This window comes from Centroberyx gerrardi, chromosome 23, assembly GCF_048128805.1.
Source record: "Centroberyx gerrardi isolate f3 chromosome 23, fCenGer3.hap1.cur.20231027, whole genome shotgun sequence".
NCBI classification, from domain to species: domain Eukaryota; kingdom Metazoa; phylum Chordata; class Actinopteri; order Beryciformes; family Berycidae; genus Centroberyx; species Centroberyx gerrardi.
Window position 1 is genome coordinate 6,337,709 of NC_136019.1, and position 15,769 is coordinate 6,353,477.

The window sequence follows — 15,769 nt, forward strand, 5'->3', positions numbered from 1 at the left end:
TAACTGAAAACACATTCTCTCACACACTCCAAGACACACACACACAGGTGCGAACAAAGGCAAACACAAACACACAGAAACATATTCTCACACCACAAAGAAAACAATCTTCAGAGGGAAACGCTTCTTTGTGAGGAGAAATGACATTCATGAAGCCTGTTGAACATCGGCGGCTCTGTGTCACGGCCCTCAGGTTAAACACCTCTCCTGTCAAGAGCCCTCGATTCCTCTTGAGTCGTGTTGCTTAGAGATCCATGTCAAGCATTTCAGAGTTGGATTGTGAGATGCAGTTTTGCCAAATCCCACGCGATTATCAACAAGAACATAAAAAGAACAAGTTTGTGTTTCTCTCTTCAGATGGTTTGTTGGCCTGAGATTAAAGTCTGAGAACCAGGCCTGAGATTTGCAAACATGTTTTATTGTTTGTTTTAGCGTGCTAAGGTGCCAGATGGGGGTGGGGGGTGGGGTTAACCATGCAGAACAATATAGTGAGAGACAGTAAGTTTAAACAATCCCAGGAGAACACTTTAAACAACTTAGTGTACTTCTCAGTGACTTGACAGCTCACCTGACGCCATCTGAATTGCCCTGATTCTGTAGATCCCACCCGCCTCAAACTCCATGCAGATTTAAAACAAACGCTAAGAATCAGCAGGAAACGGTGTTTGGCCTGCTGAGACCCAGGTGGAACTAAAAACGCACGGTGCGGTTCTCTCCAGCGACAGCTATACAAACGTCAGCAAAGTCCAGCCACTGCTACAGCTAAAATTAAATGAAGTCAAAGAGGAACCAGCAATACGTTTTTTTTACATTTTGAGCCAGTGGAGTCTTTAGTTGATTCACGGGGATTTAGCCAGGAGTTTGTGAAGCCTTACTGATGTTTCAACTAGGCTGTATCACTCTATGGCTGAAGCTTATTCTTTACAACAAAAAATACTGCAATAATGTGAAATGACAGTGGGTCTAAAACCACATAAATGTCACCTACAGTATGTAAGTAATCCATACTCCTTCCCCTCATTTCCCACCTATACTCTACAGTCTATTTAACATGTCCAACTTGTCAGCATCCTATGTTTATACCACCCCACAATTGATTATTCTCTATTTTATTGCTTATTTTATAGTGGATTCTTGTGCTTGTATACCATTTGTCTTTTCCCCCCCGGCTGAATCCTATTACTTTTACTGCCGCGATGACCTCATTTTCCACAGGGATCAATAAAGTTTCATCTTATCTTATCATGTGGGAACATGTATTGGGAAAGAACAACTTCCTTCCTATTTCGGAACATGTACTGTTTGGTAGACAAGTGTATCCAAAGCACCTTTTAGTATGGGTGGCCCCAACGGGAATGAAACTGCTGCTTCTGAAAGTGTTACAGATACACAGGAACACACAGATATTAGAGCAATTCTCAGAACTTCTAGAAATGGAAATGATCGAATTCACTTTCCAACCTTTTCCCGGACCTGTGCAGGAATTCTGACTTTGAGCAGCTTAATAACCGGAGTCTCCCGCTGCACCGGGCCGATCCTGGCCGAATCGCCTTCATTTATATTCAGACAGTGTAGCTAGGAACAAATGGGAACTGCTGTTATTGTTTGGGCTGAGGCCCCAGCTGGACAGTAGCTCTGTGTGGTAGTGTTTTTGTACGTGCGTGCATGTGTGTGTGTGTGTGTGTGTGTGTGTGTGTGTGTGTGTTGGACCCGTATGGACTCCAGAGCGCGCAGACAGCTGGACTAGTATTTGTACGACCTCTGTAACCCCGGCAGTCTCTCTCTCTCTCTCCACTTCTCTATTTCTCCCTCTGTTCCTCCCACTCTCTCTTTTACTCTCTTATTTTCTCTCTCTCACTTCATCTTCCCTCTCCTTTCTCACTAAACCCAAAGGTAATCAGCGGACCTTGGCAGAAACGGGGCAACCAAGGGCACAGAGTAAACAGCGTGCTTAATGCAATCACCCGCGCACACACGAACAAACACACACAGAAAAACACTGGCAGCACATACTGCGGCTATTCTGCCAGGATGTACATGTGCTAGACACACACACACACATACACACACATCCACCAGAAAGCAGAGAAATACTGGCAACACCACCAGACGCATACTGTATCTACTCTGCCAGGATGTAAGCATGCTTAACATACACACACACACACACACACACCTTCACACTGAGCCCCCCTGTGCCAGTTTTCCAGCCTCAGTGCTCTTACTCAATTACAGTTTGCTGTAAGGCAGGGCTCCCAGGGCCGGAGCAAGAAATGTCAACACATTTTACACTTGACTTTTCTATTGCTCGGCTTGCCAGCGAGACTCCTGGCCTTTATCCTCAACTAGAGTTGAACTCACCAAACAGCAAAGTTGCTGGGCAATCTATCAGCAATCCTCAGCACACAGTCTGACTTCTAAAGCGCAGCAAGGTGGAGCGTTTTGAAAAATTTTTATTGGCGTTTTGTGCCATGCATCTTAGCTCAAGTGTTATGTTGCTGCTGCAGGTTTGCTGTTTATTCTCTCCCTACTAGCACAGTTGTAATATGGGTCAAAATCTACGACAATAACTATAGTTACACTTGTCATTTTGACCTGTGATGTGATTCTTAAGTTCAGATCATTTTAGATCATTATTTACATTATCTCTGTATATCCACACTGGGCCTGAAAATGGCTGTTATGCATCTCCTTTGCCTGTATTTATTTGAATCTGTGGTGGATTACTTTCATTCCCTGCATTACTTTTTCCCACTGTCCCTCACCATCTCTTTATATTACTTGTGTGCTCATTGTGGCTGGATTGTGACAATTTTAGAAAATGTGAGTCTGACCACTTCCATTTCTGGTTTGGAAGATGCGACAGCAATGTGAGTAAAATCTGAATTTTGTGCATCCAGACCGGTCGCTTAACGCATCCTGGAGTGACTGGATGATATAAAGTCACACTGAAATGTTGAGGAAAAACTGAAATCATGAGCCATATGATAATAATTATCACCAACATCATGTTGATCAACCATCATAAAACCTTTCAGTATTAAGATGATAGTCAGTAAGTAAATTTCTTTTAACTCATTTATAGGAGAGACTTTGTTTACTAGCTGTAATATCACACGATACGACGAAAACGTAACTAGCCAGAGCTACAGCTAGAAGGGCTAGAAGTGTGATTTCCAGACTTGTCCCTCCATACAATGGCAGTGAATGGAGAGAGTAAAAAAACACAATTCTCCAGTCTCCTCTACCGGAGCAACAGATAACAGAGAATCGCTGACTTTGGGGTTTTATCCTGCAGGAAGCAACACAACCCAAGGTACTACCAAAGTTCAACATGACTGTGAAGCCCGCAGTGTGACCCAGTGGTGTCGAGGTATAAAGGTGTAAGAGTTGTTACCTTCAGAGCCTGCAGTCTGGCCTGCTCCTCCTCCAGGGCCTGCTGCCTCTCCTTCTCGTCCATGCGGCTGAAGGACATGCCGGTGGAGGAGAGAGACGACACGGCGCTGGACAGGGTGGACGCTCTGCACCACAGGAGACGAGGACAGAGAATTAGACTGAATAGAGTTCCTATTGAAATCACCTTTCTGCAATGGTCACTTGTAGCGACGGGATGATATATCGAAATTCAATATATCACAATACAAAAATGTGACGATACGCAACATGGGGCTGAAAAGTGAATCGTGATATTAACTTGCAAACTCACAAATGAGACAGCTTGTCCATCACAATTTCACAAGCTCTCCATCCAAATGATATTATTTTCACTTTTGTAATGTCATTTTAACATTGTTGTTTGCATTCTAGCGAGCCAATGCCATCGCTGGAAAGATCTGTGGCTCAGAAATAAACATAATTCTGCACAGTCATAATGTTGCCACTGAACTTTTATTTACTACATAGTATCGTGGTTTTATCGAATCATGAACCCCATATCACATATCGAATCGTGAGATAAGCATATCATCCCATCCCTAGTCTAAACTAAGCTGTGTCCCCAGACAAAACAGAATAAAGACTATGCCAATTAATTTCTCAAGGGATCCAAATTTTTATATTTATTTTTACCCCGTCACAACTCAAAACTGATGTCGATTTTCAGATCAATTTTAATCTCTGAGGCCAACTTTGAAACACACTAAGATAGACTAAGCAACTCCTTTTCTCTTTTGGGTCTCGGGCTTAAAAAGTTAAAAGAAACCCTGATGTAACCAGCGGTCCAATGAGACGTCTAACCTGGTGTCTGCATTCAACTCCTTGGTCTTCTTGCCCTCCAGAGAGGCCAGGTGCTGCTCTAAAGCCTCCAGGAGACTGCTGGGGGCCTGGGAGAGAGAGAGAAAGAGAGAGAGAGAGAGAGAGAGAGAGAGAGAGAGAGAGAGAGAGAGAGAAAGAAAGAGAGAGAGAGGGAGAGGGAGAGGGAGAGGGAGAGAGAGAGAGTAAGCAACTGAACAGTATTCCTTCAGCTTTTTAAACCATTCTCTCTCTCTCATATGCACAAAAAAGACCTGCCCACACATACAGTAACACACACACACTCACACACACACACACACACACACACACACAGCACCCAGAGTTAGCAGAGTTAGTTGGTCTCACAGGAAGGTAACAGAGTGCATCAGGCTCCAAGAATAGCCATGGCAACATGCAGCAAACACTCAACGCTGGAGACTCAAAGAAGAGAGAGAACAAAGGAGGAGGTTGGAAAACAAAGAACGAGGAAAAGGTGGAGAGCAGAGGAGAGGTCGCGCCACAGGCATATTCTCCAGACTTCACATGAGCCTACTATTTCTTTATTCTTTCTTTTCGTTTTACCTTTCTACTTCCCTTTGCCTTCTTTGGCCCGCATATCTTTCAGTGTCCCTTCGCACTGTAAGGTCCTGCCATCGAGTGCCAGAAGGCACTGTGTGTAACTCTCCACTTGTCAATATGTCTCTGCACCGGTGTCATAAAGACAAATTCCTACACACTTATTGCATTGGTGATAAAAGAGATACTCAATCGTTTAGTTTCTCTTCATCTCTTGTCCTCTCTCTCAGTCTCTCCATAATGCTCCTTGTTATAACGTCAAGGTTTATCGATTTGATACAGAGTCACGATTTGGAGGAGTAAACAACTCATGAGCTGACATAAGGAAAGTGTTGATACAGTTGCCGATGCCTCGTTGCCAAGGAAATGTGACAGTTTGGCAGTCGTCTCGATATGGTTATCTACAGAAGTGGCCATAAGGCAGCGATCAGGCAGGAGGCGTTGAAAATGTGAGGCGCAAGCTAGTGAGCAAGACTACCTGGGGATCGCTGCTACGCAACTACAGAAAACACAATCCGGTCGCAATCGAAAATTCAGCTTCAAATGTTCGCATTGCGCAGCGCGGCGTCCTCCGTGGTCGTAAGGTGCGTCATTCCTGCTCTGAAACCATGGGAAACAGCGGGGAAGTGTGAGTGCTATGGCTGCCTGAGTGTACAATAAGTGGCTGGCTTACGCAATTCTACTGATTTAACACAGAGAAGAAGGAATAGTTCAGCTCTCTACTGATGTTTGAAGCTTATTTCAGCTGGCTGGGGAGAGAGGAGAGGAAATTCTTCCAATGTGAAAATATGACAACGTCATGTCTTTCTCTCCGTCCACAGGAATGTGAGTGTGCTCTGTCAGAGAGAGTGCAGGCAGACACACACACACACACACACACACACACACACACACACACACACACACACACACACACACAGAGCATTTGGGAGTGTTTTGGCTTCTGTGTTCTTTGTGGCTGGCTGGCTGGTGGTTTCTTGCCAAATTGTTGCCTAGTTGTTAAAGAAACAGAGACTCACAGAGAGAAAGAGACCTTCTTTAACTGTCACTGGGTCTGAATGGGTGTCTAGAAGAGCTTGTGTCTACCTAGTCAATATTAGCTCTGACACACACACACGCACACACACGCGCACAGCGGGGTGCCTGCCTCTCCTCCTCGTCTCTTGACTCCCTACCTCTTGTCACGCTGACGACTCGTGAGCCTATCTTCCTCGAATCTAAAGACGTTCCCATAGTGACAGCACTAACTTTAAAAGCCACGGAGACGCGGAGAGAGAGAGACAAGACATCACAGAAAGATCAAGAAAGGGGAGAATCCAAACTCTCCCCCTTTCTTCTCTCTACAGAGCTCATGTTCTTCCTCTCATAATGATCACACAGCAACGTTCAGGTCATTCACTATGAAAGCACCTCCGCCAAATACGTTAAAGCGATGACGGCGTGCAAGACAGAGATGAAATAAACAACATCTAAAAGGGAGGGGGGGGGGGGCAGATGGAATTTAAATGAGCGAGTCAAAAGCCAAAGCAGGGATTCTTTCATGTAGATGAAGACGGAGGGGAGGAGGGAGGAGGGGTGAAGACTCATTTTCTATTCATGAGGTTTCATGGCCTTTTGCTCGTCATGCCACAGCTCTTGTGTGTGTAGCTCTATGTGTGTGTGTGTGTGTGTGTGTGAGAGAGCTACAAACGAGCCATCTGAGGCCACAACACCAAGACACACACACACATATCATAGTGAGTCAACACCATATCAAAGCAGCTATGACTAAGGCCATTGACTCCACACTGGGAAAAAAAAAAAGAGCACTATCAGTGTGTGAGAGCATGCCTGTGAGTGTGTGAGGCTAAACATACACATATTATGAGCAAGTATGATGCTCATGCAGGAGGAGGAGGAGGTGGAGGGGAGGGGGGGTTGGAGGGGAGGGGGGGGGGGGGGGGGGTGAGCAATGCAGTATGCAACCCACCACCTACAATGTATGATCCTTTTGTTGTCTGTGACAGAGGAGGGAGAAGAGAGAGAGAACCTCTATTTAACCGCTACAGTGAACTGTGCAGTTTTACGATGAGTTCAACACCCACGCCCAATCACAGTCGATCCACATGCTGTCAAGTCGAAGCCTCGCTAATGCATGAGCAAGTCCACATCCCACTGCAGCCGGAGAACCTCCCGGCTGTGTGAGTGTCTGATTTCTGAGTTTCTTGGATGTAGTTAAGCACCAGAGATGCCAAGTTTTCATCGTCAGTGTGTTAACTCACAATCTAACGAAAGGTAAAAGATCATTATGTGCACAGTTGAGATCAGGTACATTACCCCTCGCTATTGACACTAGACGATACAATAACACCACAGAGGAAGAGCGACTATGTTCACTCTGCAGCTTAAATGAGATTGAAAATGAAATTCACTTCATGTTTTATTGGCCCTTTATGTAATGATTTGAGAATTACGTTTAATATGTGTTTAGAAACTAAGACTTTGACACTGCACAATATATTTATAAGGTGTGGGAAAGAAGGAAAGAGTTATTTTGAATTCTGAATGAGATATTGGATGCTACGATACTGAAATTCACTGTTTGTAATGCAATTTGAAAGTGAATTGTAGCTGGACAACATGCATTCTATGTTTTCAGCATTGTACCTTTAGTTTGATTACTTTGTTTGACTTTGTAGAAGATGGGAAGAATTTAAGCAGAAATCTTTAGTAAATCTATAGCACTCGACGGTGATATGGTCAAACATCGTCATCACACTTCATCTGAAAAGGACACAACCTCTGCTTTCTTTAACTGTGAACACACAGAGCACTCGAACAAACAGTCTTTCGCAATCTGACAGTATAAATCATCCGAGTTTTAAACTGAATTTTTATGTGGGCTCTTTGTCTGAAGGCTTCAATTATAAAATCTTTCTGCTGCTCAGCCTCATTTCTAAATTCATGTGTGACAGCCTAACCGGGGATGCCCACAGTCTCTATTAAGTCCTCCCACAAAAATATTAGAAGGCTGAAAACCACGCTTCAGTGCTTTTTCTCCAGCGATTCCCTTGAATTCAAAATTAGGCTACGAAGAAGGGCAACTTTATCCTTGACAATTTCACGAAATCATGCAGTCTATCTCCCCGCAGCAACGCTATCTTGCCTTTCAAGCCCTTTGTTGTTATAATTATCATTATTATTGTAGTATACCCAAGGTCTAAAGCTCATAGCCTTCGAATGTTAGGGTTTCAAATCCACTTGGTGAAACCTATGTTAAGCCTGCTGACGGCGCAGTGTTTAAGCAGACGCACTTCAACACCGCAGCCTGTGTTGGATCCATAACAAGCATTAAGAAGTGAAAGAGAAAGCAGGAGAGCAAAATCAATCAAACCAGAGGGGAGTTGCCTAGACTCGAACAGTAAGATCAGGTTAGACGAGATGGCTTGTTTCAAATAAAATGGGCGGTGGGGTAGGGGAGAGTGAAAGAGAGAGAGCAGGAAGAGAGGAAGAGAGAGAGAGAGAGAATTAGTGAACAAATGGTAAAGGGCAGAACACAGCTATATGGATGAGTGAGGCGAGGAACGAGTCGATGGGTAAGAGGATGGATGGAGCGATGAAAGCACATGTAGTGTTGCAAGAAAGGCAGAGAGAGAGAGGGAGAAAGGGAGAAAGCAAGATAGATAGATAGAAAGAAAGACTATATGAGAGTGAGAGAAGAAGAGAGAGAAAGAGAGAGAGTGAGAGTGAGAGGTGAGATGTACACTGACCTGTGAGAGATCTGGGATGTCACCCTGATCTATTCCAACTTGCTGTCGTCACAAATAAAAAATAAAAAAACAAAATAAAAAAAAGGGGGGAAAGGGAAGTGGGGCAAAATGGAGAAAAAATAAATAAAAAAATAAAAAAGAAGAGGGGCAGGATCCATTAGGAAAAAAAAAGAATGAGAAAAGAAAGAAAACAAAAAGAAGGGAATCATTACTTCATGCAGTGGCAGTGTCAACATAAACGACAACAGAAATAAACAAGAAAAACTTTCGGACAGGACCCTCCGGGCATCTCGATTGGCTGATAAAGCAGCCAATCCTCACGCTGAATGACGGTGATGATTGCACGCTGATTAATGTGTCTGACCAATGAGGGCGAGTGGGCATGGCGACTGATGGATGGTGATGTGCCGACACTGATATTTGTTACATAAAAACACATTTAAAGAAAAAAAAAATCACCTCAGAAAAAATAGATTTGAAACTTACACAGATAGCGTTTGTGTGAACATGTTGACTTGTTGGGACACAGATAAAGAACATTTGACCTGGACAACTGAACGAGCATCAACATCAACTTGCTTTTGCTTCAAAACTTTATCAACAGCACATATTGAACAGTGGATGGGAGCTCCCCACATGCCGTTATAGATACCTGGTTCTCCGCCTCCTGGCTTTGGGAGAGAGTTATTTGGATTTATTAATACTTAGGCTGCCAGATATCATAGGAATATTACAGACTGAGTGTACAAAATATTACAACTAGCCTTTCCATGGCCTGAAATAGACCAGACCAGGTAAATCCAGGTGAAATGTACAATTCACCTTATTGATTTCAACTATTAAACCCACTTCGGGCCATAGAGGGAAGATACAGTTGAAGCAGGAGAAAGAGGTCAAAGCAGAACTGCAGCAACTTTCAACCTGTACTCTATTTTTCCATCTTTCACCGATGATTCTGACGAAAATCTCAGCAACTGCGTCCCTATAGAGCCACTTACATGCTGCTCTGCGGTATTCCTATTGGGCCAACTGACAAAAATCAACCCCTAAAGCACCCAAGCATGTCTTTTTCAGCATATTGATTACTCGCTCTGTAATGAGACATCGATTAAAAAATGTAAATTATCTAGAGTCACGTCCTTCTCATACAATTTTGATGCTACCTTGGCCATTATTTTAGCAATTCCTTGCTTTCTTCGCGCCTGTGTTTACATGTGCTGCTGCGTAAAAGTAGAGCAAAATAAACAGTGAAAGTTGTGGATAAACTGAATACTAAATAGAGACAGGTCTCATTACAGAGTGAGGATCAATATGTCATGCTTTGGGTGCTTTCGGGGTTGATTTTGGAGAGTCCATTGGAACTGGAAAGACCTAAGTAACTCTATAGTGAAGCAATTGACAAGATTTCTTTCCGAACCGATTGGTATGATGGAAAATGGTGTGAAAATAGGCTAAAAAATGGCTGGAGTTATGCTTTAAGTAAGGATTCTGAAGCCTTGACACAATTGAGAAATGGCTTGTGAAAAAGAAGGCTGCAACTGATCATTAGGAAGTTGTGTCTACTATTTTGTACACTCAATGTATCTACTTTCTTAAATTGAGCACAGTTCTTTTTTAATTGTATCTGGGAAACAAACCCTTTAATTGTCCGGGGAGCTCCTTAAAACCTAATTAAAAAAGACAAAAGGAATTTCATTGGGATCATCTGTGTGAATGCGTGTTAAAGCAAGAGCCAGAACCAGCAGTGTGCCGCTGCTTCTGGAGATACAGCAGCTGACTCTCACTGTGTTCCAAGTCTGCTGGAAAAAAAAAATAAATAAATAAATAAAGGAGGGGGAGAGGAGAGGGCAGGAAAGAGGGATGATCTGTGGGCACTGGGCGAAGGAGAGGCACATGAGTATCCATCTTTGTCAGGAAGAGAGGGAAGAGAAAGGGAGAAGAAAGGATTAGATGGAGGAGTGTGGGAACGGAGGGAGAGGGAGCTAACAGAGCGCCTAACCACATCCTCCATCTTAGGGTTATTTCGGGTGTGTGTGTTTGTGTGTGTGTGTGTGTGTGTTTGCACGGCAAAATGTGGGGCAGTGAGGGTAAGTCAGGTATTCTTGTCTAGTCTTTGTGTGTAGCGTCGTCAGCAGGGGAAATCGGCTACACACAGTACAGTAGCAGTGAGAAAACGTGGCAATGTGAGAAATATATAAGTATATATCCATTATTAAACTGGTCTTTGAGTGTCTGCATTTAAGTGAGTTGTGTATGTGTGTGTGTTTAAGGGAGGTGATCAGGAACACGAGAAATTATGCGAAAAGCGGGAAAAAGGTGATCAGAAATTAACGGGAGCTGTGTGTCCTAAAAAATAAATTCTGGGGGGGAAAAACAAAACCACAGAAAAATCGCATCCCTGGTGTGTGTGTGTGTGTGTGTGTGTGTGTGTGTGTGTACCTCGGCCACTTTGAGGAACTCGGAGAGCTTGGTCATCCTGTAAAGGAATTTCTTGTAGATGTCCAGAGCATCTTTACACTGGTTCTTCTTCATGTCAAAGTATTTCTCTACAGACAGAAAGACAGGAGGAGGAAGAAGAAGAAGAAGAAGAAGAAGAAGAAGAGGGAGGGAAGGGAGGCAGACAGAAAGAGAAATAAAGACAGTAGAAGAAGAGTCAAAAGGCCGGGAGAGAGGATGGGAATGAAGGAGAGGAGAGGGAGGCAGAGGTAAAGGAAGGAAGGAGGGAGGAAGAAAGGAAGGAAGGAAGGAGAGAGGAGGGAGGAACAATTAGTGCATGATAGAGTGGAGACAGAACCGCTTAGCAGCTACCTGACAGCCTGTCAGAAACGACTTGTACTGCTGACAACCAGACTGTGCGCACATATGTGTGTGTGTGTGTGTGTGTGTCTGTCCTGCTGTTGTGTGTGTGTTTAGATACTTCCTGGACATGAGTGTGTGTGTGTGCATCCAAGACAAACTGTAATCCTACTTACGCCTCATCTTACACATCTAGGACAGTGTGCGTCAGTTGGTTGCAGTCACTGCAGGCAGCATGTGTGTATTCACAAGTGTGTGTGTGTGTACAGGCGTGTGAGAGTGTGTGTGTGTGTGTGTGTGTGTGTTACCCAGGAGGTTGATGACCCCTTCATTGTAAGCAGCAAACAGCCTTATGGAGTCTTTGAAGAGCAACATGAAGGCTGAGTTGATCACGCCATTGGTCAGCTCGTTAGGGTTGGCCTGGAAAAACGAGAGGAGACAGAGAGAGAGGGAAAGAGAGAGAGAGAGAGAGTGAGAAAGTGAGTGTGTGTGTGTGTGTGTGTGTGTGTGTGTGTGTGTGGAGGCAAGGGAGACATCTCTATCACTTCTCTCCAAAGCTTTCACCGTCTTTTCACAAAAACATCTCTTTCAAATATGCACAAACATCTCTTTCCAAATCCCCCCCCCCCCCCCTCCGGTATGAAGCAAGCACATCAACACACACCTAGCAACTCTCAGTTTAGTTTCTGTGGAAAAAACACAAACGCACACACACACACACACACATATATACACATACATTCCAATGAGAAACTTCACCATCCATTTTTATCGCTCTTTGAAGCTGGCTGGCACAAACCACAATGCACCCACCAATTTCAGCAGTTCCCCACCAAATCCCCCTCCTTCTTTTCTTGTACACACACACACACACACACACACACACACACACACACACACACAAGCGCACACACAAATCCAAACACTGGGAATCTTTAGCCATAATAAGGTTCTTATACCCAATCTTTGAAAACATTCTTGAGAATGGAGGCTATGTCATTTCTTTGTGAACTGTTGTTTCAATTTACATTTTGAGTTGAAACTGAATCGACCCCAACTTTGACACACACACACACACACACACAGACAGGGGTGTTACCTGGAAGTCCAGCAGAGCGTCCAGCTGGTTCTGAATGATGGGCAGGGTCTTGATCAGCTTCTCTATGTTCATAGTACGCATCACACCGTCAATTCTGAAACAGACAAAACAGCAACAAACAAAACTAACACAACTGGAGAGGGCAGCTTGTGGAGGGACATTTTCATGCAAATTATGAAGAAAGAAATAAGAATGAAAGGCTACAATTTCCTCAGTATTGCAAAAAAGTTTCCACGCTCGCTTGGGTTGAAATTTGTGTTTTGTTGATAAGGCGATTATGCAACAAATGCTGATCGAAAGGCTTTGTCAAGTAAATAATGAGGTCGGCTCGGCGGGATCAGCCTGATAACGGGTTCAATCTCATTGCACAAGAGTTCAAAAGTGGCTCGGGACGTTCCGAAATGTTGTCTGTAAACTGTCTGTCCACAACGACTTCCCAGAAATGTCGGACCCGCTGTCACTCCCATGTGTGAGTCTCCACTGTGGCTGTTGGACCATTAGACAGCAGGACACAAGGCCACTAAAGGACACTGAAGAACAATAACAACTTGCCTAATACTAATCAATTCTTAAAGTCCCCATGAAATGAACTCCCATTACTTTTACTTCCAAAAAAAAATAGATTATCTTCCATGGTGACCTCATGCTGCACCAGGAGGCGTAAATATAAATTCCAACCAATAAAATCACTACAGATTTTTGAATGACCCCTCACTGCGTTATGTCCCGCCCCATCATCCTGTTTCATACACCAAATCAAGGAAGTAAAGATGCCATTTCATGGGGTCTTTAAAAGACTCGCAACACAATTTTTTCTCATGGGTGCGTTTTTAGTTCCACATTCGGGAAGATTATTTATTTGCTTCGACCCAGCTGATGGAAACACAAATATTTGTCCAGACTTGGCAAATGCTCGCCACCAGCTAAACATAAAAAACGTCTAAATCTAAATACAACGTTTCCTGTGGTGCATGAAAAATCTTTACACAGTATTACACTTACTGCTCTCTCAGTCTAGAGCCAAAGATAAACACTGGCTCCTGTTGTGTGACAGGGCGTGACATTATGAGTGTGTGTGTGTATGTGTGTGTGTGTGTGTGTGTGTGTGTGTGTGTGTGTGTGTGTGGTCCCCCTACCCCCTCTTCATCTTGGTGAAGTCCACAGCCACCAGTCTGTAGGACATGGCCTTCTCGTTCAGGTAGCGGCTGTACCGCCTGATGAAGGTCGACATGTCGTAACCTGGAGAGAGAGGAGCGAGTCGGAACAGAGTCAATACTCTGACACAACTGAGGGTGTGTGAGTAAGCCTGTGTGTGTGTGTGTGTCAGATTTGAGCCTAGTAATTGCAAAAGATTCTTACCATTTGTATTAAATAGGGATGGGACGACCTGCTTATCTCACGATTCGATTCAATACACGATATGGGGTTCACGATTCAATACAACCATGATATGATATAATAAATAAAAGTTAAATGACAACAAAGTCCGACTGTGCAGAATTATGTTTATTTCTGAGACACAGATCTTCCTAGCGATGACACTGGCTCGCTAGAATTAGAATAGAACAATTTAAAAATGTCATTACAAAGTGCAAATAATTGAATTTGGATGGAGAGCTTGTGAAATTGTGATGGACTACTGCAGAATAAAATGCAGCTAATATCACCATTCATGTTTCTGCCCCACAATACGTATTGTCACATTTTTGTATTGCGATATATTGAATTTCGATGTATCGTCCCATCCCTAGTATTAAATTTCATTTCTTTTATGCATATGTACATTCCATTACATTTAAAAACAGTTTCTCTTAAATATTTTTGTATTATATATTACCAGATGGATGTGTGGAATGCATCAGAACCATTTGGCTAGTGTCAGGCAAGTCATCAATCCCAGAAAAGTTTACCAATTTTTACTTTCAAATATTTTCCTGTGATTGTCTAAAACATTCTGGTACTCAGTGTATTGTCCTACGACAAATCCTGCCCATCTGCTCCTCCAGAAACAAATGCTGTGAATTATTTGCACAGAACTTTTGAGGGTGTGTGTGTGTATAATGTGTGTGTGTGTGTGTGTGTGTGTGTGTGTGTGTGTGTGTTCATGCAGGCGTGCTTTACCTTGCAGAGCTCCCTTATCCAGGAAGTTGTTCAGGTTAAACAGAGTGTTTCTGGAGGCCAGGTACTGGATGAAACGCTGAGGGAGGAAAGACAAAGAAAAGTCAGCGCCAAGTCAAAGCAAATGTTTCAAAAGCGTTGTTCCAATATGAAATATGGAAAAGTGGCACATATAGTCCAGCAAAATGAAACGAAAAGTAGTTTGGAAAGAGCATATAGAGTCAGTGATTCATTTCAAGTAACATATTCCCCCATAGATATATATATAATGTTTTGAGAGAAGCCTAAATTTGGATGGTGGTAGTCTAGAAGTTAGAGATGCGCGTTTTATATCGAAGGTTGTCAGTTTGAATCGTGGACCGGCTGGGAAAATATTATATTATTATATTATATAAACAATTACCACTGCCCTTGAGCAAAACACAAATTGCTGCAGTGGAGGTTCTCCGTCTCCCACAGTGGAAGACTATGGTTGAAATGGGAAGCTCCCAGGTGTGAATGTGTGCAACTGAATAAGTGTTTAAGTTGTTGAAAACGCACATGCTCAAGTCAACAGACAAAGGTTAAAAACTGCCTCTAACCAATTAGCAAAGGGCATCTTCACTCATTTTACAGATTAATTAAAGGACTGAATAGATAAAATGGATCTACCAAACTGAATGGTATATTTTTTAGCCCTAAAGCCCTAAAACACACACACACACACACACACACACACACACACAGTGTTTGTTAGACTGTAATAGTTGGTGCTCATTAGCCAACAGCTACTGAGGAGGAACAATATGAATCACAAGTGACAGGAGTGTAAAGTTGACCTAGGGCCAAACAAAGCCCAAGTGACGGCCCACTGCTATCAAAATGCAGCACGTCCATCTCTGCCATGACTCAAACACTTAAATTAATCTCTCAGGATGGTTTATGACACTGTGGTGAATAAGCGACATGTTTATTGTTTTAATTTAACAGCGTAATAATGCCGTACTTTCTTAAACTAGGGAAATTGTCGGGAAATTCTCTTTTCTTGTCTCTTGTCTTTTTGTTTGCCTTCCTGCGGGGAGGTCACAGGTCAAAGGTCAAGTCCAGGACAGGACAGAACATTTCCAGTCCTATGTTTTCCAGTCACTTATTAGGACTCACTCTGCAGTGCTCACACAGCAGTGGTGAGGGAGGAAAAATGACTAGAGGAAGCAGTCAC

The 15,769-nt window shown here is 43.3% G+C and overlaps 1 protein-coding gene across 3 annotated transcripts in view; it reads right to left on the bottom strand.

Moving 5' to 3' along the window:
* The window catches only part of LOC139911258 (phosphatidylinositol-binding clathrin assembly protein), a 67,846-nt gene that overhangs the window by 21,003 nt on the left and 31,074 nt on the right, over nt 1-15,769 (bottom strand). For all 3 annotated transcript variants that reach the window (XM_071898764.2, XM_071898761.2, XM_071898760.2), the window contains exons 3-10: nt 14,575-14,650; nt 13,590-13,692; nt 12,454-12,547; nt 11,663-11,774; nt 10,998-11,104; nt 8,559-8,600; nt 4,237-4,322; nt 3,398-3,521 (exon numbers count right to left, since the gene is read on the bottom strand). In XM_071898764.2, the coding sequence (XP_071754865.1) occupies nt 3,398-3,521; nt 4,237-4,322; nt 8,559-8,600; nt 10,998-11,104; nt 11,663-11,774; nt 12,454-12,547; nt 13,590-13,692; nt 14,575-14,650 (744 nt within the window). The remainder of the gene's footprint in view (nt 1-3,397; nt 3,522-4,236; nt 4,323-8,558; nt 8,601-10,997; nt 11,105-11,662; nt 11,775-12,453; nt 12,548-13,589; nt 13,693-14,574; nt 14,651-15,769) is intronic.